Genomic DNA, 25,763 nt, shown 5'->3' on the forward strand with positions numbered 1-25,763 from the left:
TGTAGATAGAAAAATAGATATCTATGTGTACATATTTTAAAAAACATGTTCATTTGATTTTACACTGAAAAGAATTATAAATATTTATCAAATAATGCAAGTTAGCACATTAGACTTGCCCTTAAAATCAAGTTGTAACTTATTTTTATGCAGATTTGAATTCCATAAGTTTAAAATATTTTTTTCTAAATATGTAATTGTAACTCATAACCACACATTTTTATAATAACTTTTCACAAATTATGTTAGCCAAAAATAAAATAGTTTATTTTAATATATGTCACATTAAAAAATAAGAAAGTATATATTTTTTCTGCGCAATTTTAGATAGCTAAAAAAAGAAATTTGGCACATAGCGTCTCCATTACGTAGTTAGTAAAGAATAAAAAGATATATGGGAGTTCAAAGGATACGAAAATCTGTTTTTAGCGAATATATCGCTTATTATGCGACGTATGCATTTTGATGTTATTGTAATTTCTATAGAAAATTAATTTTCTATATTTTAGATCAAAAATATTTTCACATAACATTTGTTGTATTTGAGATATAGTGCATTATATTTTCATTGCAATGGCATTTTCAAATCTTAATATTTTTAACTCCAATACAAATATTGTCGTATTTTTTCTTTCTTTTAATTTTTGTTATATCCCTTAATGCAGCATTTCTCTCCGTCATGTGCGCGGAGAGATATATGGAAGGTTGTTTGCGTTTTGATGTTATTATATAGGGAATGGATGTTTCTATACTTCAGTTAAAAAATATTTTCGCATACCATTTGTTGTTTTCGATATATAGTATATTTTCATTGCAATGGCATAATATTTTTAATAATATTTTTAACTCCAATACAGATAGATTGATTTATTTTTTACTTCAATTGTGTCATAGCTCAAAGTTTCGTATATAAATGGTAGGAAAAAAAAACATTTTTGTGTTCAGTGTTAGAAGTCATGTGACCCATATATCTTTTTGCATTAAGCCATTTCAATGTGTAAATATATCTTAATGAGTTTTTAATATCAAATCTAAAGCAACAACAAAAATCTATGAATAAAACGAAATGTGAAGTTTCATTACCAAACATCATATCAAAATCAGTTTTATATCATTTCACCACCGAATAAGTTAATGTCTAAAACATGTTAAAGTTATTGGTAATAATTGGATTGGAGTTTCTTGCAAATAATGCAGTTAAAGCACAAACTCAACCAACATTATGCTCGAACTCACCTAGTATGGCTTTTAATGTTACTCAGGTATGTCCAGCTGCATAAAATTATTATTTAAATTTTTACAAGTTCCGCTTCGCAGATAAGTGGAGTGTGGTGGGAAGTGGCTCGAAATCCACTACTTCCTACACTAGCGTGTGTAAAAGTCAACTTTACAGAAATTCAACCGGAGAATGTATTGCAAATAGCAACCACAAACGTGGTCTCAAACAATTATTTGTGGGTTAATCAAACCATGTATGCCAATATATCGTTGGCGACCGAAAATAGTAATGGCTACAATATTTCCTACATTGATGGTATTTCCACAACCAAATATACCGTCTATAAACTCTTGAATACTGATTACACTAGTTATGCCTTATTTTGTGGATATACAAATGCAACCAATAACGCAACGTCCTTCGGCTTAATACTGACACGTGAACGTTATCCAAATACAACTCTACTCAATACTATAGAAGATCAAGCATCATCTTTATATTCGGATTTTTCCTTTGGCACCCTACCATTGGTCACTCAATCACCAACGTAAGTATTTCTCAATACAAAAATTTCCTGTTCCTGCTAAAACAATTTTTTACAGATGTTACGCTGCTGGATCTGGGACTTATAACATAATATTTGCAACAATATTTTCATGTTTATTTGTGATTTTAATTTCTGCCATCTGAAATAATAAATAATTATAAAAATAGGTTTTATTCAAATAATTAAAACTATATGCAAGAGCTTCTAGTGGGTACTTAAATAGTTTAAAAAATCGAATTATTGGCTCTGATATGTATTTCAGTGGATTTACTAACACGACACACAGAGGGAAATAATAATAAAATAACTTTTAAACGGTTTTAAAAGAATTTCACACGCATAAAGAGGACGTTTTCAAGTTTTGCAATTTGGACAAAAACCTATTTAAAACATTATATAATGCTCGATTAGTAAATTCTATATGTGTATTTTTCTTATAGGAACATATACAAAGAATTAGTATCGTCTTTAAAAAGTTAAAATACCCGAGGTGTCATACTTTGCGGATTTTGCGGTTAGTGATTGGTGTATATGTCTACTGCAAAATCACTTAACATTTTTTGAAACTGATGTGCAACGATGTTGATGTTCATCAACAACAAATATTTTAGAATTAAATATAAAACGTACTTAAGTCGAATTTTATCCTGATAAAGTTATAATTCACTGAAATGTGTGCGTTTAAGTGATTTTCCAAAGTGGACCTTATATGGGAGCTATGTTTAATAATGGACAGATCTTCGAAAATTTTATTAGAATGATTGATGTGAACACATTCAAGTTAAATTAAATGTCGATAAATGTATAATTTAATAAAATATGTCTGTTTTAGTGATTTTCGGGAGCTATGACCATAATGGACCGATCCTGTAATAAATGAATGTGTTCATAAAAAATATTCAAGTCGAATTTTATCCTGACAAATTTATAATTCACTGAAATGTATGCGTTTAAGTGATTTTCCAAAGTGGACTTTATATGGGAGATATAACTAATAATGGACCGATCCGGGAAAAATTTGGTAATATGATTTAGGTATACATAAAAATTAAGTCAAATTTTATCGCGATATATTTACAATTCAATGAAATATATGCGTTTAGTCATTTTCGGAAGTGGACCTTATATGTTACCGATACAAGTCTTCTTTGGTAGTAGGATTTATTTTCGTATTACATTTACATGTGCAAAATTTTGTAATTATACTGATATATTTGAGGAGTTAAAAACATAATTTTTTTGGAGGTAGTCCTAAACTGCTTAACAGTAAATATTTTCGGCGAATTTGGTTGATATCCTTAGCTTAGTTTAACATGAGCGTGTTTTACACAGTCAGACGGACATAGCTAAATCGACTCAAAATTTCAAAAGGATCCATAATATATATACTTTGTTGGGTATTAGATGAATATTTCTTGTAAATAAATAGAGAACCTATGTACTTCCAAATCAAATAATAAAAATTGGCTTTATATGTAAGTACAAAATTTCGAAGCTGCGAAATGTCGTTTTGGCAATAAATTAATTTTTAACTATGGTTCAACTTCGTTATTATAATTAAGTGGGTTATTTTATAAATATAATTTTTTGTATAAATTGTTTTTTAAAAAAAACTTATATGTATTAAACACAAGGTGAAGTTTTTTCAATAAATTGGTTAATTACTTTTCAATATAAGATAACGAATGTCTGACATTTCATAGGTTCATTCGCAGAAAAATACTTTGTGAAATTCAGTTCTGCCTTATCTAACTGCCAACACAATCCAAACATGTTAAAATTATTACTTAGTATTGGATCGCTGTTTTTTGTAAATATCTCGGCCGAAGCTCAAATTCGACGAGCATTGTGCTCGGAATCTCACAGCATACCCGTTAATGTTACACAGGTAAATAACTCTTGTTTTAAAATTTACATTATATTGGAACTAATTTATGTGCAATAATGAAAAAGATAAGCGGAGTATGGTGGGAAATTGCGCGAAGTCCAGCACAAGCTAATATTGCCTGTGTAAAAGTAAATTTTACTGAGATTCAACCAGAGAACATTTTGCAAATAGCTACTACGTATGCAGTTTCAGGCATTTATTTGTGGGATAATCGCACCATGTATGCCAATGTATCTTTATCCAGTCCAGATAATATTGGGTATAACATTTCATATACGGATGGATCTAAAAAAACAAAAAATACCGTATATAAACTGTTGAATACTGATTACAATAATTATGCTTTGCTTTGCGGATTCACAAATGCCACTAACACAGCCACATCATTTGGTATAATACTCACACGAGAACGTTACCCAAACTTGACTCAAGTCATTGATCTAGAAGACAGTGCATCCCTTCTATATTCGGATTTTGAATTTGGCACTATGCCGCTAGTTACACAATCACCAAAGTAAGTAAATTAAAAAAATATATATATTTAAAAAATTAGATAATTTTTTTTATTTTATAAGATGTTATACGGCTGGTGTTACAGATCGATACTCTGTATTCGCAATACTAGTTGTATTTTTATATTCAACTATAGTACATATTATAACGTAATTAGAAGTCTTAATAAGAAGAAATTATTGGAACGCGATTATATGTATGTAGTTTGTCAGGTAATGATTCACTCTTATTATTATAAATTGATAAGGGAGTATTATTAAAAACTGTGCATGTTGTTATAAATTTTATTTTTCGATATAAAGATAGTGTTTTTACTTGTTTACTTGTTTAAATTATAAATTAAAATTATAATTGTTTTAGGAAAATTGTTGTTTTATTTTGAAAACTTTAATCAGAAGAAGAGTTATAAATTAAAAAATAAATAAAAAGAGATAAACTTCTAAATTAACCAATCAAAGCCCACTAAAAATACAATGAAATGATTCATGAACGGCACACACAAACAGCATTCTACATTTTTGTATCCTGTTTTTGATTCATTCAATTATTCAATTCTACTTTTTTCACGAAAAAAAAATTTTTTTCAATAATTTTTATTTTATATTTTATTTTATGGCTTTTAATTTTCTTTTTGTGCCAATTCAAAGCATGTAAAATTGAGAACGTACTTTTCTACTCATTATACCTTATTATTGTTATACTATTAAGTTACGCACTTTGTCTGTCACCGTGTAATCTCCGACCTGAAATTAAAATTAAGACACCACATAGAGTATAGGATCAACAAGGCACATAAGTATATAGGCAAATATGTAGGAGTAGGCATGAAATGTCTGCCTTAGTACTACTATGAAAATTTGTATTATAAAAATAAATTTGACCAATTCTACCTTATGTTTCAATAATCTGGTGGACTAAACACTTATTACACTTTGGACAAAAAGTGTAATATCAAACTACTACAGATAGTTCAGCGTACATGCTGGTTGGGTATAAGTGGTGCCATGTGTATTACTCAACCAAAGCTCTGGGAACGTTGCTAAATATACCATCCATTGAAACATATTTTAGATGTGAGGCGACTGTTAACTTTACGTGAACTGGCCAAAAGCGGTTTTAGGACACGTCATCAGTGTATAATGGACACATTGGAAAGTTATACACAATCATCGGACTTGTCTGATCGTATACCAGAGACAGAATATGTCGGAAACTTTAAAACACAGATGGCTTTAAATTGGGGGATAAAGTGAGCCTTTAGTTGTATATTGAAGACCCAGAAACTGAAATATACCACCGCTAACCTAATCGTAACATAAGCTTCCAGGCAAAAGTACGAGCAATAACGAAATTTGTACATTGAATTAGAGTAAATATGACGTCCACATTCAGAGGTGATAGAATTAAATATAAGGCCGTATTGGATTGTAACAAAGCCTTAACTAAAATTCGTCGAAGTTAGATCTAAGTACCCTGAAAGTGATGTTATTCCAGAAATCATATCCCTGACTAACACTGATTGAAAATTCTTAGGAATTACGACCATGCAATTGAGTTTTTGAACATTGAAAAATAATATGCTCTGTGAATTTCTTTCATAGAAAGTGATGTTATTCCAGAAATCATATCCCTGACTAATACTGATTGAAAATTCTTAGGAATTACGACCATGCAATTGAGTTTCTGAACTTTGAAAAATAATATGCTCTGTGAATTTCTTTCATAGAAAGTGATGTTATTCCAGAAATCATATCCCTGACTAACACTGATTGAAAATTCTTAGGAATTACAACCATGCAATTGAGTTTCTGAACATTGAAAAATAATATGCTCTGTGAATTTCTTTCATAAAAAGGAGCGCACCGTTTTGTTGAAACTTTTGAAACGCAACTTTACTAGTATGTATTTCTGACATTTTAGAATGATAAATCGAACATATTTTTGCATTAAAATAGCCAAAAATAAGTTATTATGCACAAAAGTACCTTTCATTTTTTAACCCTTCTAGTCCCATTTTCTGAAAGTTATATAGCCTACTGACACTCGACATATATCTTTCTATGTTCCAAATTTGAAGAAAATCTGTTTAGGCGTGATTGACGCACAAACATATAAACAAATAAACTTACAAAGAAATTTATAATATATACAGTGAATCAACTAAGTAATTTGCCTATGTAAATTTTATTTTTAAATTTTAAGAAAAAACTTTAGTTAAACAATTATTTTTAGAAAAACTAAGCAATTTAATTATTTTATTTTTTGAAGAATATCTTATATTTTAATTTTCTACCATTAAAAGTAAAATCGTGATATTAATTAACGAGTTTTTTTTGTTAATTTTTTTAATATTGCTGTATTATTTTATAAAATTTCAAATTTTTATTACTTTAAATAACAGTTTTAAAATATTTTAGTAGTGGCCTGAATTTGGACATGTTTTATACTGATTTATTGCCTGGTATACCTTTAAGAATTCATCATTATTTGACTTAACATAAAATATAAGGTTTTTTTTATTTCGAAAATAATAAGTAATTTGAATTGGATACATTTTAATGAGTTATAAAACTATGTATTATAACAAAGTAATCCGGATTCTTTAGTCATTTTTACATTACGGAGACCCTAGTCCGTATATAGACTTTGAAGAGGATCATTGGTTTTCCTTGGTTACAAGCCGCTCTCCTATGATAAAGATTTTGAAAGAGCGCTCAGTGCGTTTTTTCTGATAATTCTTTATTTCATCAATTATTTATTTATTATTTTATGATATTAACAAATATTTTATAATTGTATTTCATTAATTTACACTTGTTGTAGCAACTAAAATATATTTTTACATCGGAATTGCCTCATTATTTTCCTTTGAACATTTTATAACGCAAAAAACTTCTCTGTTTCACACAATAAGGATATGAGTTTTGAAGATAATAATTGTAAAATACATGCCCTTTTAACAATTAAAAAGTAAATTTTAAAAAGTAATTAAATAATAATTTGAAACCCCCAAGGAAATTAATTGGAATTCAAAATACTATACAAATGCGCAAAAATTTGTAATTAATTTTTTTCACACAATATCTTTTATACATGTTAATTTGAAGTTTATTTATGAATAAAATTAAATTCTCCTAAAATAAGGTAGGATACTATGATTTTAGTTTTTATACTCTTCGCTTTCGTAAGAAAGGTATATATAAGTTTGTCATTCCGTAATTTTTATAATATCTGTACAATTTGTTTATAAATTACGGATATATGAGCAAAAATCCAACACCTCTGAAAATTTTATAAAAAAAGAACATTTTTTCATGCTTTGATAAATAATCAATATTCAGCATTGTATTGAGTATTTTTTTGCTATGTCGTATATTCTTTTTTGTGTTTTCTGTTTTGTATGTGTGGATTTCGTTGCCTTATGTAATTTGTTTTTTTTTTTTTTTTTTTTGTTTAATTTCGTTTGGCGTTGTTGTTGTTGCTTTTGCTATAATAATATAGCAAAACGAAAAGAACAACAAAAACTTACAAAACTTACATTGAAAAGTGATGAGTTTAAATGATAATAAAACCTCTTTGTACTACTTCCTCCTTAACATTTTAACTTATCATTGGAGGCAAGTATTTCGTACGCTCGTTTACAAATAGGGAGTTAAAGAAGTATATTTTGCTTACAAAGAAGTTGTTGAGTAAGTTGTATTGTTTTTGATAATAAAAAGGAGCCGGTGAAAATACGAACCAGGTACTTCGGTTTGTTAGTTAAATATTCTACTAACTGCACCACGGCTGTTTTATTGCGCGTTAAATAATGGTTTTCAGGTACAAAGTTAATGTTGTTTTCTTATTTTTAAACACAATTCTTAACACGCAATAAAATAAAATGTGCAAACAAAATGGTAAAGCAGAAAATAATGTACTTCTGTTTCAGATTAAAAGAAAGTCAGAGAACTTCAAAGTAATGCAGACGGGAAGAAAAAAATCATTAAAAAGTAAGTGGTTATGTAAGTACATCCCATTACCGAGTTTTTGTTGGGATAGTCAGTAAAATTATATTAATTAAAATTTTATAAAACTAATATGTTTTAAATACGATATGGTGAAGGGTATATAAGATTCTCCACAGCCGAATATAGCAATCTTACTAGTTAAGTTTAGATATGTTTCTTTGTTAAAAATTTATTAATGTCAGTAACATTTTTAATTTTTTGACATTTTCATATTCTAGAACTAGTTGTTTTTAGAACAAATTCTGAAAATTTTCAGAGATTATTTGTTCTAAGTTTTAAATTCTCTCAATGTTGATATTATATTGTTATAAATTAAACTTAATTAAAAGATTTGCTATTTTTTTTAATTTTTGAGGTGTGAAGAATTGAGGTAAGAGAAAGAATAAAAGTTGTGTAAATTTTTTTATTAAATGATAAAATTGAACATCACTGATTAGAACCAAATAATTGTGTGAAAAAATCTGTATCGGCAAGTAATGGTTAAAATAAGCTATAAATGTCAAAATTATAAATTTGTTTATTAATTTACTTTATTAACTTATAATCAATTAAGAACGATAATAACCTCTCTTTCTTTTTATCTTACATTAAAAAGTAAAATGTTAAAATTTATTTTATAACAGATATGACATTGGAGGCATGTAATCACCACGCTTGCTTGCAAATGTTGAAAATTTGGAAAAATTATTACAATTAAAAAAAAAATTATCTTAATTTTTTATTTCAATTGGAAAGTTTTACATTGTGAAATTGCATTTGTTTTATTAACGATACATGTACGTATACGTGTTAATGATTTGTCGATTTTGCAAATATAAAGTATACGCATTATTTTTAATAATGCACAGTTATGATTGCAAAAAGTGCTTGGCCTTGGACAAAACGTAGTTAAACCTAATGTTGTGAATGAAATCAGGTAAGTATAAATATTTTGTTACGTGTGAAATAGTGCAAGTTAAATCAAACGTAACTGTTCCTTATTTCCACAATACTTCTCCACTTACATTCTTTGTTTCCTTTCACATGACATTGTTGTTTTTGTAGCATAGTTAAACTTTTACTTGTACTTTCATTGGAAGATTGTAAATTGGAGTGAATGTGTTATTGTGCATGTACTTCAAAAACCTATGCATGTCTTAGGTGGAATAGCCTTCACATATATACATTAGAGTGCTCCAAAAAAAAAGTTGCGAATTTTGCCCGTCCCCTCTGTAGAATTGTTCCTTTGGTTGTAATATTATGCCATGCAAAAAATTAGTCTGATAGGATAGCGTTAACATGTGCTGCAACCGCCCTGAAGTTTCCAAGTACATTTACAAGAGTAAAATATCGATTTTTTCAATTTTTGTTCAAATTTTGCCATTTAGTAAAAATATGTTTTTTTGATTTATTCTAAAAAAATTTTTGTTACTTAAAGATATCTATAATTACTCGAATATCAGTTTTTATCCTTATAAAATAACGCAAAATAGGTCATTTTATAAAGTCGTCAAAAAAGTTAGCTTTTTTCAACGACTATTTTAAATCTCCAATTTGAGTGTTTTTGAATCTTTTTAAACAAATTTAAACTCATTGGGATTTATGGCAAAAAATAAATCAATATTTCTTACAGATTAGCTGAACCTGCGATATGTACTCAGATTTCAGAAAATTAGTTTTTTTTTATATTTTAAAGAATACATATTAATTCTTCACTGTTGTACATAGCAAATAATATAAAATATACATACGGCCCCTTATTCATAAACATCACTCTATTTTATAAAAAGTTTATAAAAATTTTATAAATCGTTTATAAAATAAAAATTTGTTTATGAATATGGGGAACGAAGTTTTATTAAAATCGGATATTTTTAACCCATAAACTGTGGAGTGAAAAAAGCTAAATTAACCCTTTGATGCACTTTGGAACGATTTAACACCAAAGTTTAAAAATTCGAAAAACACTATCTATTTGAATAATGCTCTAAATAATTAGAGGAATAAAACATAATAATATTAACTACATTATAATAAAATAAAACAAAGAAAAAAAATTCCTTTGGATAATAATTACAAAAAATATTTTTAAACAAACAACAATATTAACATAGATAAATATATTGTAAATTTTAAATTTATGTAATTTAAAAAAGTATTTCGTAAATTAACCGATTTTTTACAATTATTTTGCATTATATATGGTAAAATTTCACATACATTGCGAAATCATTGCGTTTCTGAAATATACGACATTTTTCGTTTATACATATATTAGGCATAGATTATTTTCATAGTAAACGGAAAAAAAGTTATACTGTTTACCTTTAAATTTCCGGCACAAGTTGCTGATATATTACACTAATCAGACTCTAGTAAATTAAATAAGACCCATCCAAACAAAATCAACACTTCTGGACCTCTCTCATCCTCATATTTGTATGTACTATACATATGTCAAGTAAATGCTCGTTAGCGTGTACGTTTTTCTTCGTTGCAGCTATTATTCTGCATGCCACATTAATTTTAAATATCTTTTCGCATGTTCGCCTTATTTATAACTCCTTCTTCCATTAAGTTTTTAATTTAAAACATTTTTGAGAGCAAAAATATAGAAATAGTCCAGCGAAGGTGTAAAAATGAAGTACAATTTCGTTAAAATAAAACCTGTGAAATGTACAGTTCCATTTTAAAATGGACTCAAAGACTTCTTAATGAAAGTTAGAAGAACTGCGTAAGAGTAACAGACAACTTAATAAAATCGGTTAAGGGTAAATTTTGAATTATCTTTATATACAAATGTATGTGTGTTTATTTGTATATTTAAACTTTATAGGCAACTAAACGGCTGAACCAATTTTTATGAAACTCAGCACATTCTTCTATATCTACAATAGGTCATAGGCTATTTTTTAATTTGAAATTTCAAATGGGTGAGGAGCCACAACCATATTAAATATATATAAATCCGTATATTTGTGATAATACAACAGTTATTTTTAAAAACTTTACTAATTCGTACCCATGAACAAATTTTAATATTTTGCACATTTAAGTGATTTTTTTAAGATATTACTTTTTGTTCGACAAAAAATAACAAATATTTGTTCTAAGTTAGCAGGTTTTGTTAAAAGAATAGAATAAAACTTACGTAAAATATAAAATGTTTTACCAAAAATATGTATTTACATTATTAAAGTAAGAAAACTCATGACATATCCATTTTTAAATAATGAAAAAAATTTCAATATTAAATATTACCAATATTTTCTGAATAATACTCCATTATTTGCAATTTTAAAAGTCTTTTTTATAATAAAAATTCTAAATTGGAACCACAGAATTTTATGTGTATTAAACACAGAAAAAACTGAAAATAAGTTTCAATTATCAAAATAATTGTATTAAGCAAGTTTTGCACCTATAACCAAAATTATAATAAAAATATTTATTTTCAAAATAACGAATTAATCAGAACAATTAATGTCAATAGTTGAGACAAGATTTAACATTGATTAATTTAATTATTGTAAAAATTAAATACTTAATAAATATAAAATTGAGAGGATTTTTTAAAAAACAATTAAAAAGGTGATTAAAACAATCAAATACTCGACCTTTAACAATGCGTTTAGCACTTACATAAAATATTATTTTATTGTCACATAATTGTCACATTTCATTAATTGTCAAGAAACTTGAATATAATATGCCTAAAATTTTATTGACTTTTTTGGACTTTTGGAATTAGCACAAAAATTCAAAATAAAATATAAAAAAAAATATAGAAAAGTAGGCCAGAAAATTTTTTTCAACGAATAAAAAATTAATTAAATCAATTAAAAAATTATTCAAAATAGTACACTTAGGTTCTAGACAACGAGATAATTAAGACAAAAAATTTTTTAAATAAAAATTACAGAAGGAGAAAAACATGTTAATTGAAAATAAACTACCAATAATTTTTTCTGTGAACGATTTGTGAAATAACTTTAAATTTTTTTAATAAAACATTTAGTGTCTAAAACTGGCTATATGTATATAAAGTTTATATACATATAGCCAGTTTTAGACTTTAAATGTTTTGTTTGGTTGAAAATTTTACTGATTACTGAAAAAAATTTCAGTATTCAGTAAGAGTTGCATTACCAGTATTTTGTACTGTTTACTGAAATATTTTTCAGTATTCAGTAAAATTTTTTCAGTAACCAGTAAAAATTTAGTGAATACTGAAAAAATTTTCAGTAACCAGTAAAGATATACTGAATACTGAAATTTTTTCAATAACCAGTAAAAATTTACTGATTACTGAAATGTGTATTGCAGTAAAATTATACTGCAGTGTGCCCATGTATGATATAAACGTATATGAATAATACTTTCTTTCATTTTATTAATCTTCACCAATTTGTGTTTATTTTGGTTATATACGAAATAATTTTTTAAAATTTGTTTAATTCTGAAGTTTTAAAAAATGTTGTAAAGTTTTTATGAAAGTTAGTACTTATTTTCTCCAATAAAAATTTAATTTTGAGATTGCATATTAAGAAATATTGTTGTTTAAACTGCAAAAAAGAGTTTTTTGGTTATAAATTTATACCACAAGTAGATTATGCATAAAGAAATCTTTTGACATCAAAAACTCACTTTGCTCATAGTTGAGTTCGCACTTTTTTAATATATGTTTCAAGCTTGCTATTTGCAAGGGAAGTATTTGAAATCGATACTGAACAAATCAGTAAGTATGAGGGAAGAAATTTTTCGAAAAAGAAAATGTGACTGTGTCCAAATACAAAATGTCTAATATGTGTTCATTCTGTATTTGCTACTACGCCTTTTCATCGCATATTTTTTAGTGCATACATATATTTTTTTTGGTTTTCTGTTATAATGATTTAATATTTCAGTCACGTATTTATGACCATAGTGATGTTGCAGTTGATACTGATGACGATGTTGCAAAAAAATCGTTTACATTTTATTAAACCATATATTTTTTTAGATTTTCTTTTTTTCCTTATCTTTGTCTTATGCAAGAAAAATTATTATTTTACATTTAAAAAACGAAGTCTGTCTGCATTTCTTTTTAATGATAGCCGAATCATATTTTGATTGTCTTTTTCTTTCTTTCTTTCTTTCTACATTATATCAGCTGTTTAGACTTTCTTATTCAGCTGTCTGAAATAAGATTTTGTATATTTTCTTTTATTGTTAAATGAAAATATAGTTCATGTTTCCTGTTTCAGATTAAAGTTTACTTTTGTATTTCTATAAAACCTTTAATGTACAAATACGCATTTTCTTGATCATTTTAATAATTCCTTAAAGTTTTTGATTGTAAGTCGAGGATACTACAAAAGTAACAATAATATCATTGTTCTTAATATTTTTCTGTACATTTTCCTGCTACGATTTATCTTGCAAACTGCAGTGCTTATATATGCATGTATCTTTCGACGAACATAAGGAATATATCCAAAATAATTGCCTTCTAAAAAACGAAAAAAAGTCATATGTACTTTTCCGACGTGATTTTTTACCCTATGTGCAATAGGTATGATCAATGCGAAATTTTTCAAAAATTATAATAGCTATAACATTAATATTATTACAGATATACATACATTATATTATCTTATAGTGTATCAATAGTATGGATTCTATACTATGTTAAGAAATTACTATTTCTAGGCACACTTTTTTGTGCCAAAATTGTATTGACTATTGCAGCTGAATTTTACTTTTACCTGATTTTCATTCCACATATTTGACTAAATTAATGCAGAGAGTTTTTAAGTCATAATAATATCATATGTACATTAGAGTGTCAAGAGGATCTGCCTTCTTACTTCTCAATCGATGCGTATTAATGTGCTGAACATCAGTACCCTACCAGCTATTGAAAATTATGATCTCAGTACAATTTAATAATTTATTATTAAATTGTAATATATAAAAAAATGAAAAATCGATTTTTCCCCTTATAAATAATCTTTAAAATTTTGTATTCAAGATGTGATACACAATCTATCTTCTATATATATGAAAACCGGGTTTTCGGTTAACGGGTTACCCGGTCTATAAACACCAATAAGGTTATTAAAAATTTATAATTTTTTTTTAAGTGGAATATCTCTGGATATTGGGAAACTTTAAGATAAACCCCGCTTTTCCGGAAAATAAAAATGTACGGGAAAGGAAAAAGTCAAGTGTACAAAATCTTCGTCGGAAAATTTTAAAACTCAAACTAATTTTTAACTATTGCTTTTTATGCACTGTCATTAACAAAAAATATTCCGACATAAACTTTAACGGCGATGCACAAGCTTTAACATTAAAATAAAACATAATTTCACTATTTGAATTAAATTATACAGTTGCATCAATTTGTTTTTATATTTTATTAAAAATTTAAACTCTAGTAATGTCTTTACCTAAGTATTTATTTATCATAAAGTACTATTTACTTTACATAATACATACATGGTTATGTACATAAATATACATACAGCATCGTAAGGTAATCCCTTAAAAATTAGACGAAAAGTAATATGGAAGAAGTAATATGGAAGATTATAAAGAAGTAATATGGATGGATAAACAAAATTTTATGAATGTTTTCTTAAATAAATTTTTGAAGTTTAAATTTAAATTTGTAAATCGTTTTTATTCTTATTCATAAACAAACTTTATTTTTATAAATGTTTAATAAATCAAATTTTGTATGTAAATTTTTTGTTATATACCTTTTATAAAATAAAATGTTGTATGAATGGGAGTAAATGATGAAATTTTTCTCCATAGAGGGCCACCCTAATAAGTATATTTACTACACAGGTGTTTTCTATGCCAACATCCAAAATATTTAAATATTGAAATACTTATGCATAAAAGGTATTCATAAGCACGTATTTACTAAAGAATCTCTCATTTATGTACATACAAGTTGTTACACATATAGTTACATCTACACATGTGAATACATTTGTATGCATGTGTATGTTTGTAAAAAATAATATGTACTTCGTCCTTTTACGTTTTTGTATAGATGTTTCACTAACACTGAAGCGCGTTGTAAGAACATAAAATTTAATGTTTACTTTATTATTGAACATTATTGAGAAATTGTAATGTTTGTAAAATATGAACCAGAAGTTTATAACTCGATATACACATAAATACAAATAAATGAATGTATTAATGTATGTGTAACTCAGAGTGGAAAAGTTAAAACAATGCCTTTGATATTTTAAAATTGTTTTTTTTTTATATATTTGACACATATGTAGTGTAAAAAGGCCACATCTTTAGGTTCAATAATTTGGCCTTAAGTGAAATAATGGATTCATATCTAACAATTTCAATGGGTTAAAAGAGGTGTATTTGAAAATTTCATCAAATGATTTTCAAAATGAAAACAGACAGGTATACGTTATTTCTATTAATTGCATATGTCAGTAAAAACCATTTCGATAGCTAAATAAAGAAGTATAGCGACAAAACTAAGTCATATGATTCAAATTTTACGAGGAACGGTACATAAATCACCCTAACCGTCAAATATGGTCCCCTCCAAAAATGACTTTAATACCTATTGCTAACTTCCAATACGAGTATAGCACTAAAATGCGACACAAGTATGTAATTATAAAATAATTTATCTTCAAGTTCAAAACTGCAATATGAAAGTATAATGATTTAAGAACAATGTCAATTATTAGCATACTACAGCTATGAATTAATTAGAAAAGTTGTTTCTTTTTGGACCGTTCTCATAAAATTTTGGGGAGGGATTTCAGTTTACATAGCAGTTATTTGTACAGAATTTGATTGTGATACCAACGTTTATAAGTAAATTTGGAACTAATATGTTTGCGTTCCGAATGTAAGAACAAACTATTACTACCTTCAAACTACTTTACTGTAAAAAAATTGAAACAGGCGAGACATTTTTAAAATTGACGGCTTAAATTAGCATAATAAAAAACTCAAAAGTTACTTTGTGTGTTGTTCTTTTTTGTACACAAACTGACATGTGTCCAACAAAATTATTACTAAATACAACTTACTATATTCTTATATACTTTATATGTACATTAGGGGTATAACCAAAAAACTCATATTAGGTAGTATCCCAGCAAAATCTTTACTTACCCGATAAGTAGGCAAGTAATATTGGAGAAAAGTGTAAGTAGTTACTTTTTGAATGAATAACTACTTATTTTTGTTCGACGATGACCAAAAAATAACTGGTTACAAATCTCATTACCCGACTTTTCTGGATTAAAAACTAGTTTTACAGTTATTTCTTATGTTTGCTAGTGTATTTTCTTACTCAATGCCCATTAAAAAGTAATTTTATCATTCTATCTGGAATGATTTCCACACAAATGTAAATATCAACATTTCTTGAAAAAAATTTCTAAAATCGACTACGGTAAGAAATAATAACTAATTCCTTATTGGACATACGCTATAGACAATAGGCTACAAATTCTATCCAAAACAATTAATTTATGTTATGATAACGACAACTCATTGCCAAGTAATGTATGAAATAACTACATTACCTACAATACTCATTAACAAAATTTTAAAATATTTTACTGGGATGTTTCAAAACATAAAAATTTAACCAAATGTTATAAGGAACGGTCCATAATTGGCCCTAGCCCTCATATATGGTCTCCTCCAAGAAACTTTATATGTCTGGGGGAAAATATGGATGATCTTCATATTTTTTTGGATAATCCTCAGTTCCCCACTAGCGACTTAAGTATAATTTTAAAAAATATAATATTTCCATAATATTATGCGATATAATATATTATGCGAAAAAAAGATTTTTAAGTGTGTTGGAGAGGCATATCATTTCGAAATAGCTTCTTCAGAAAAATAGTTTAATAATAGTTTGGGGTTTTTCTTGATCCATTTCAAAAATTTTCCGATTATTTAAGGAAAGGAACTACTCTAAAAAGTATTAAACTACTCTAAAAAGTATTATATATGTATCGCTGATGTCAATTTATTCCTCTTAAGAATACTATCATGTAGGCACCTAACGAATCCATTTGATTGACTATTTAAGAATTATAAATATTCCTAGCACAAAAAAATTAAAATAAAATATTAGAAAAAAAAAAACTAAAATAGAATATAATTAATTGAATCAATTAAAAATGTACTCAAAATTGTACACTTAGTTTTCAAACAACGAGATAATTAAGACAAATAAAAATTTGTTCAAATAGAAATTAAAGAAAGAGAAAAACATGTTAATTTAAAATAAACCACCGATAATTATTTCTCTGTATATGTAAATAAATTTCTTTAATGTCACTCTCTTTCTTCCACTCTTTTCAGTATTTAAATTTCGTTCAAATTTAAAAAAAATGTATATTAGAGGTGTCCAAAAAATGAGTTTAGATTCTATCACTTGGTGAACAAATTTAGTATATTCGTATAACGGGTGATGTTGGCGAAAAAAATTAAATGTTGTGAAAATAAGTGAATGATGTTACTTTTTTATTTCTTTACATGTACACATTTAAAATTGAATACATTTCGGAGAAAATTATTGTTTATTTCCAACAAGGAGCATTAACATAAAAGAATTTAAAATAAAGCAATTTATTTTGCATTTTTCTCTAATTTTTGGATATTTGGACACCTCTAATGCACACACAATAAATACTAAATTGATTACTTAAAAAATTCTCTTTATAGTTTAAGTAATCAAACTATAGTTAAGTATGAAAAAATTAGATGAAAAAGAGCAAAATCCATTGTATATTTGCCACTAGAATGCGGGTTTAGTAGTTGTTATTATCAATTGAATGCTACAGCACTTTTACTTTACAAATATCTAAAAATAAAAAAAGCGTACAAAAAAGTAGATTTTGTCGCCGTTGTTACTTACGTTTGTTTAATTTTTATTTTAATAATAATTTACACGTTTAAGCTGTAAGTATAAACATATACCAACACTTGTAGGTGTAAAGAAAACGGTTGGAAAAATTCTAAAAAAGTGCAAATTTAAGTGACAAAAGGAGATGGGAACTAATGGTGTTTATTTTAAAACCAAATAAAAAAATACCAAGCTTGATTCAGTTTACTTCATTAAAAAATGCGAGTAGATAAAATCACAATCAATTTAATAGTGAAACAGCACAGACATGTTTAAAATTTAATAATAAAAAGTGTTAAGAAATTGAAATCAAATATTACATCTTAATTTGTAACAATATTTAATATATTATATTTCGGTAAATAAAAAATTAAATCAAAGAAAAAATAAACATGTCGATCCATTCATCGCGATCATTGGTCACATCACCTCTTGCTGCAACGGAGCCAATAGAGCATACTCAGATGTTAAGAGAGGGTCTCATATCGCCAAAGCCCAAGCAAATAGTTTTTACTACTAAATCAGATCGATCACCAGCACAAAAAACAAAAAACTTTTTACGCAATCGAATTTGTTTGCTAAATTGGATCGGCAAATACAATGTAGAGTGGGGTATAAACGATGTCATTGCTGGGATTACATTGGGCTTAACAATCATACCCGAAAGTATCGCCTGTGCTCTTCTAGCTGGATTACCGGCTCGTTATGGTTTATGCTCCGCCTTTATTGGTTGCTTTATTTATCTATTCTTTGGTTCAATCGATAAAGTCATTATCGGACCCACAAGTCTGGTTGCTCTAGTCAGTGTGCAATTCACTGTGGGCAAGCCAATAGAATTTGCTTTCATCTTAACATTCTTGAGCGGAATAGTACAATTGATTATGTCGGCACTTCAAATGGGTGAGTATTAGTGTTTCTAAGGGGAAATATTTTTCTAAGAATAATTTTATTTTTTTTCAAGTGTGATAATAATAATAGGAAATAACTCCATAAATTTATTTTATATGAAACAAGTCCCTAATTTTAAAATTAAATAAATTCAAATAAAACATTCGACATCTAGAGATAAAAAATTGGAACAAGTCGGTTTTAGTGAACGACTTTACCTCTTGTAGCCCTCAGTTAAAAAACCTGAACTTCATCTTTAAAGTTTAAACATAAATTCAAATCAATTGTTAGTAATTTCAAGGCAGTATCTTGCACGCAAACATACGGATGTTTCATTAGCAATGATTAAATATTTACAAACAATTGACAAGTTGCTAATATTTTTCGTATTGAAAAAGGTGTTTATTATGTAAATAAATAATTTACTATAAATTCAATACTAGAATTGGTTGGAATTGTAAAGTAAACTTGTCGTCAAAATAATTTGGCATTTAAGCGTTAACTCATGTGATAAGATGTATGCTCAATAAAATTAGTTTAATCAAAAATAAAACTGTTATTTATAAGAATGTACTGAGTTCAAATAATCTATAACAATAAGTTATAACAATCACTTTTTATATATTAATATTTCTTGGATTAATTGAAAAGTGGATAAATTTAATTAATTTATTTAAAAAAGTTGTCCTTAATTTTCGACTAAAAATTATATTATAAAGATAATAATCTTTCTTTATGTAATTTTTTCCGACTCTGCCAACAAAATCCATAAAAAAACTTTTATATTTAGTAATTTCGGCTTCAGTGTTGAAAGAGGATATATATAAGTTTAGTTTTCAGTGTATAACACCAAGAAATATTCATCTGAGTCCTTATGAAATTCTGAGTCGAATTATATAGGCAGACGGACATATCAGTCTTGTTAAAATGCGCTCACGTTAAAACCAAGCTAAAGAAATAGACTAAATTAACTGGAAATATTCATTTTTGTCCTAAGCAGTTTTGTGTTATAAATCAGCACAATCGATTCATTGTGTAAAAAGTTATGAGCTCTTCTCTTAAAGAGCTTTTACAGAAACTACTAAAGATAATTCGATGAATTTTATCACACATTACTTTTTTTGTATCAGGGATTAAGTATGTTTATCATTAATAACTTCCTCAAATATTTCGATATCAATACAAAATTTTGCACTTATAATACAAATCGTAATACCAACGTAGTTTGTATCGGTTCACGGTTGGTGATAACTCCAAAATAAGGCCCATCTCTGAAAATCACTTAAACGGTCATATTTAATATTCACATTCAACACGAAAATATTGTGTATATATATAAATCACTCTACCAAATTTGTTTCTAATCGGTCCACAATTCATAGCAGGTCATAGCATCCCAGGAAAAATATACAAAGAATCAATAAGAAGTCGAATTTACTCCGTGGAATTACTAAAAAAACATGAAGAAGTTATGATTTTAATAGAGGCTTGTCACAAGATGCCCTTTTTATTTGATTCCAAATTCACAACATCTGAAGTCATTCTCAAGAAGTATTTTTTATGTTCTTTCTTTTAGAAGTTATTAGGAATCAAAATTGTAGTATTATAGAATACAACAAATCACTGAACTTAAAATTGATTCTTTTTTAGCTTCTTTGGAAAACAATAAATATCACTTCCACAGAAGGTAAAAAATTCACATAGTGTTACCTTTGAACTGGTGATAAATGTTTTTCTATTGGAAGTACTTCGTTTTAGTTTTGCTGCGATTGTTTGTTTATACTTAAAATAATTAAAATTTGCATTTTAAATTAAATTCGAAAATATGATTATTTTTCAATGTTTTAAACGAACCTTTTGTAGTATAATTCCTATTTTTAAAGATTGTATTTATATGTATAGATCGTTGTTTTTATATTTAAAATTTTTTCAGGTTTTATATTTGAATTTATTTCAACGCCAGTTATCAAGGCATTTTCTTCTGCAACTGCTATTTTGGTGATTGAATCTCAGATAAAAGTGCTTTTGGGCATTAAGTACTTAGTAGCTGGTTTCATAGAATCAGTTAAGACACTCTCGATGAGATACCAAGAAGCAAGTATTGGAGATTTGGTAATGGGTATTACTGCTATAGTGTTTCTCATTGTATTTGAGGTTAGAAGATGATTGCAAAATTGTTAGTAGATTTAACAAATTTTATTCTCAGTTTTTAGAAAAAATAAGTTACAATTCGAAAGTCAGTAAATTGGGACGCATTTGTTGTCGTTATTTATCATTTTCACGCAACACATTGATCGTGTTAATTACTGCGATAGCATCTTATATATGGATACAAGTGGATTCCCATGTGCCATATGCTTTAAGTAAGAATGCCCTTTCCGGTTTGCCCAATTTTACGATACCAGATTTTATAATAGAGTCTCCAGAGAAGATATATAACTTCTGGGACATATTGTCGGAGCTAAATGTAGGTATAATCGTCATACCTATTATTGGCGTTTTGACCAATATTTCTATAGGAAAATTAAGTAAGTACATTCTAAATTATGTTTAATTAAATTACAAAAAAGAAACTAATATTTAATAAATTAATATTTTTGTAGCTCCTAAGGGTATGGTGAATACTAATCAAGAATTAGTGACATTGGGTTTATGCAATATATTTGGCTCCTGTGTCCAGGCCATGCCATCTTCTGGTGCCTTTACTCGATATGCCATCAGTACGGCATGCGGCCTTAAAACTCCAATGGCCAACTTATATTCAGGTATTTCGACATGCATACATACACCACGAATCAATTTAATATTTATCATTTGATTGTATTTTTAGGAATTGTTGTTTTGCTCGCTCTCAGTTATTTAAGTCCATATTTCAATTATATACCTGAAGCAACATTGGCGGCAGTATTGATTTGTTCTTTATTTACTTTGCTTGATTTTAAGTTACCTATTCGTTTGTGGCATGAGTCTAAACGGGATTTTAGTGTGTGGGTAGTTTGTTTTATCGTTTGTATATTATGTGGTGTGGAAGTTGGTCTATTTGTTAGCATAATTATTAATGTTCTACATTTGTTATTTTTGTGGGCTCGTCCTGAAATTGCGGTCAAAATCAAAGAGGTACGTTTCTTGAAATTATTTAAATTTTGACCTTTACTACAGTTAGTGTTTATAAGAAACCGACTTTTAGGAGGGATAAATCGACATCGGCAACACATGTATGATACTTTTTTAAAGTATTTCCCGTCCATAAATAATTTAAATATTTCTGAAACCCTAAACTATTTTTAAAATATTTTTCTGAATAAAATTTAAACGCCTATTTCGAAAAGAAGAAAACTACGTCAATTTTAACACTTGAAGAAAATTATACAATCATTCAGGAAATAATACTTACATACATACATACATACATACATACATACATACATACATACATACATACATACATACATACATACATACATACATACATACATACATACATACATACATACGTACACACATACATACATACGTACATACATACATACATACGTACATACATACATACGTACATACATACATACATACATACATACATACATACATACATACATACATACATACATACATATTTATATGCAATTTTAACACTTGAAGAAAATTATACAATCATTCAGGAAATAATACATACATACATACATACATACATACATACATACATACATACATACATACATACATACATACTTACATACATACATACATACATACGTACATACATACATACATACATACATACATACATACATACATACATACATACATACATACATACATACTTAAAACCGGTTCACAAAAAAATATTTTATAAACACTAACTACGGTTAAGCTTTTTCTTTGTTTTCTTTGCTTCTATATTCCTTCAATTTATTTATTACTCATCATAGATTGACGATATGCAGTACATATGTGTTACTCCTGGAAATGGCATTTATTTTCCTGCAATCAATCATTTGCGTGCTAAAGTCCTCAAGGCCGCCGCACAGGCAGAATTCAAAATACCAGTAGTAATCGATTGTCATAAAGTTACAGGTTTAGATTTTACTGCAGCTCAAGGTTTTGTTAAGCTAGCTAGTGGGCTCCGGTCAGATACAGATGAAGATCATGCAACATCCGAAGCTGGCAGTAGTGGAGGTGAAGCTTTACTAATTTTATATCGAATGGAAGTATCTTTGCAAAGGCTGATTGATAATGTAGATAATTTGGTGTATTGTGAGACGGAAGAAAAGATTCGCGAATTTTTAACCCAAGAATCTTTACGCAATGGCTTTATTAATCTCAAGGAGCATATAAGGGCCTCAATTGACTTGGGATATAAAATCGATGTTGAATAATTACCCAAGAACGCCGAAAACAAAATTAGCAGAAATTCATAAATTATTTATATTTATAAAATAAAAATGTTTTTTAATATATAAAAAGGTGCTTTAAGTCTTTAAAATGGTTCCCAATTGACACAAATGCTAATGGCATACAATTATGAAACGCAAATCTACAACACTACACAACTCACTTTTCTAAATCCCTACTTTACTTGGACATTCTAGACCACCTTCTGACTCCTCTTTATTTTAATCTCTGAATTCCCGCTCTACCTTATAAGACCACAATCATCGCATTAATTTTGTGTCAGTGTTTCAGAGTGTTTGATGCATAAAGAATGATGAATAAAAAAAATGAATAACAAGTCGACGAAGAGGAGAGGGAACAGCATTAAAAGCGGACAATAATTGCTAAGTTAATGGATTTCTGTTTACTTTTTCACTTAACTGTGAAAAATGTGGCACCCAACATCAACAACATCATAGTAGAAATAGTTTTTGTCTATCGGTCTGTCGTTGAACATTTTTAAAAAGAATAAAAGAAACAACACAAACAAATCACAACCACAAAACAAAAATGCGATAAAAAAATATAAGCAAAGACGAATGCAAAGCACTGACAAAAAGTAATTAAATCTTACTGAAGTGAATGAATGTTTAAGTAGAATACAAAAAGTGGAATCTTTGCTGCACTCTAATTTTCATTAAATGTTCAATTGATTTCCGGTCGATCGCGTTTAACAAATCAATTAGGTGTTAGAAGTCAAAGGAACAAATTTTCCTAATTAACTAATAATTCAGGTTTCTAGAAAAAATTATTTTGGTGATAGAGGGTATATATAACTTTGTTATTTTTGTTTAATAAACTAAAATAATTATAATAACAATATTAAATAACGAGTACAAAATAATGTAAAATTTAATAAATTTTTATAACTAAATGATATGCAATTTAGAAAAATTATAACGTTATTTGTGCGTAACATAATTGATTTTTATTTGAATACTAGCTGATATTATTTATTTAGTTACTAAATTATACATTTCTCTTAAAAGTTTATTATAATTTCTCTTGGTGGCAATATATTTCATTTAAAAATAATATATTAATGATCTATTTATTTCTTACTTGCTAAAATTTAATATATACTTTTATTCTTGAAAAATAACACTGTACAACACCAAAAAATTACAAGGCCTGACCTACAAATTTTGATAGAGGAGACAAAAAACAAGACACGTATATCGGCGTTTTGAAAGTTTACATCTGAATTTCATTTGAGGCGGCATTAAAGTTTTCCAACTCTGGCACATTCTTATTGTTAATCGGCATAAGAAACCATGTGGCCCTTACATTTTAGGTATAAAATGTGTTCACTAAATTAATGTAAAATATTACAGGGAATATTTTTGTAGAACATATTAATCCACTAACTCCTCAAGGTATGGGAAGGACAACTTCTTTTAGAAAAAAGCAAAAACACCATTAAAACTGGAATTTAAAGGGTTTAAAGTCTCGCAAAAATATTCTCCGTGAAATTTCACTTTAAGTCTCTGAATACTCCAAAACGGAAAATTCAGAAGGTCCGAAATAAGACACAGCAAAAGAGAGCTTAGTGTTAATTTCGTATTTATTTCAATTTAATTTTAAAGTACTGAAAAATTTAGTTGTTATGAATACTCATTGTTAAATGTAAAATGAGAATTGTCTTCCAACTGCATGTTTCTTAAATAGGACTTTTAAAATACCGGTGATATTTTTTATACCGCTATCAAACCAGAGATGGCGAATAAAAAAATGTTTGCTACAACTTCTCATTTCATTTCTACAAATATTTTTTTCAGCGGTAAAATTTTTTATATCGCTATCAAACCAGAGATGGCATATTATTTCTTTAACTTTAAATTCCATCTTTAGAAAATAAAAAATATTGAATCACAGCGTGACCTTTATATATGCACATATGAATGTAGTATTATTAGTTGATGATTACATTACAAAATTCTTGTATTTTTATAAAGGACTTCAATAGCTCTATAACTGGTCGGAAGAAGAAATTGAAAGATCTTAATGGCCCTAAGATATAAGTAGTTAAAGGGCATGACGTGATGTGACAGAAATAGAAGTTGCTTATTTCTTTTTTGACAAAATGTAAAAATTTGCGAGTTCCACCTGGCTATTTGGTTAAAACCTTTTTTATTGTAATTTGGAATATTTATTGATTATTTTTCAACTTTTAGAACCAAAAAATAGTTTTTACATTTTTTTGTACAAGCCGTTATGTGAGACGTGACGTGACATGACGTGATGTTACAAAATTTTGAATGATGAAATTTGCAATATTATTGCAAATTAATTAGTCCATAGATTTATTTTGCACGGACATTGTTGAAAGTTTTTGGAATCGGAGATATATTTCGACTATTTAATAACATTTTAGTTGAAAATAG

The 25,763-nt window shown here is 27.4% G+C and overlaps 3 protein-coding genes and 1 long non-coding RNA gene across 5 annotated transcripts; 3 read left to right on the plus strand and 1 right to left on the minus strand.

Moving 5' to 3' along the window:
- The first annotated feature begins 1,015 nt into the window (after positions 1-1,015).
- Positions 1,016-1,957, plus strand: LOC111674514. The gene is made up of 3 exons (XM_023435131.2): positions 1,016-1,262; positions 1,318-1,766; positions 1,822-1,957. The coding sequence occupies exons 1-3, from the start codon at positions 1,146-1,148 to the stop codon at positions 1,907-1,909; spliced, it is 654 nt and encodes a 217-aa protein (XP_023290899.2). The 5' UTR covers positions 1,016-1,145; the 3' UTR covers positions 1,910-1,957.
- Positions 1,705-4,191, minus strand: LOC124419646. Its single transcript, XR_006940741.1, has 3 exons — positions 4,058-4,191; positions 3,432-3,939; positions 1,705-1,905 (listed from the first exon to the last, which is right to left on the minus strand). It is a non-coding gene; the product is annotated as an uncharacterized LOC124419646 (long non-coding RNA).
- LOC111674512 lies at positions 3,521-9,060 on the plus strand. 2 transcript variants are annotated; one of them, XM_046949863.1, is made up of 3 exons: positions 3,521-3,654; positions 3,720-4,168; positions 8,798-9,060. In XM_046949863.1, the coding sequence occupies exons 1-3, from the start codon at positions 3,538-3,540 to the stop codon at positions 8,817-8,819; spliced, it is 588 nt and encodes a 195-aa protein (XP_046805819.1). In that variant the 5' UTR covers positions 3,521-3,537; the 3' UTR covers positions 8,820-9,060. The 2 variants fall into 2 exon arrangements, with proteins under 2 accessions (XP_046805819.1, XP_023290897.2); XM_023435129.2 differs by lacking the exon at positions 8,798-9,060 and adding an exon at positions 4,230-4,619.
- Positions 9,061-17,980: 8,920 nt separating this feature from the next.
- LOC111674507 (sodium-independent sulfate anion transporter) lies at positions 17,981-24,167 on the plus strand. The gene is made up of 6 exons (XM_023435123.2): positions 17,981-18,960; positions 20,882-21,102; positions 21,155-21,476; positions 21,552-21,713; positions 21,779-22,065; positions 22,878-24,167. Exons 1-6 carry the CDS (start codon positions 18,453-18,455, stop codon positions 23,322-23,324), a joined length of 1,947 nt encoding a protein of 648 aa, XP_023290891.1. The 5' UTR covers positions 17,981-18,452; the 3' UTR covers positions 23,325-24,167.
- The last annotated feature ends 1,596 nt before the right edge of the window (positions 24,168-25,763 follow it).

The sequence above is a fragment of the Lucilia cuprina genome, chromosome 4 (assembly GCF_022045245.1).
Source record: "Lucilia cuprina isolate Lc7/37 chromosome 4, ASM2204524v1, whole genome shotgun sequence".
Classification (NCBI taxonomy): Eukaryota; Metazoa; Arthropoda; class Insecta; order Diptera; family Calliphoridae; genus Lucilia; species Lucilia cuprina.

Excerpts from the sequence above, each read along its gene's own strand:
- LOC111674514 (XM_023435131.2), top strand. The coding sequence starts at position 1,146 with ATGTTAAAGTTATTGGTAATAATTGGATTGGAGTTTCTTGCAAATAAT. Across the intron at positions 1,263-1,317 it reads TGGCTTTTAATGTTACTCAG|ATAAGTGGAGTGTGGTGGGA; the intron begins GTATGTCCAGCT and ends TCCGCTTCGCAG. Across the intron at positions 1,767-1,821 it reads TTGGTCACTCAATCACCAAC|ATGTTACGCTGCTGGATCTG; the intron begins GTAAGTATTTCT and ends AATTTTTTACAG.
- LOC111674512 (XM_023435129.2), top strand. The coding sequence starts at position 3,538 with ATGTTAAAATTATTACTTAGTATTGGATCGCTGTTTTTTGTAAATATC. Across the intron at positions 3,655-3,719 it reads TACCCGTTAATGTTACACAG|ATAAGCGGAGTATGGTGGGA; the intron begins GTAAATAACTCT and ends ATAATGAAAAAG. Across the intron at positions 4,169-4,229 it reads CTAGTTACACAATCACCAAA|ATGTTATACGGCTGGTGTTA; the intron begins GTAAGTAAATTA and ends TTATTTTATAAG.
- LOC111674507 (XM_023435123.2), top strand. The coding sequence starts at position 18,453 with ATGTCGATCCATTCATCGCGATCATTGGTCACATCACCTCTTGCTGCA. Across the intron at positions 18,961-20,881 it reads TATGTCGGCACTTCAAATGG|GTTTTATATTTGAATTTATT; the intron begins GTGAGTATTAGT and ends AAATTTTTTCAG. Across the intron at positions 21,103-21,154 it reads TGTTTCTCATTGTATTTGAG|TTTTTAGAAAAAATAAGTTA; the intron begins GTTAGAAGATGA and ends TTTTATTCTCAG.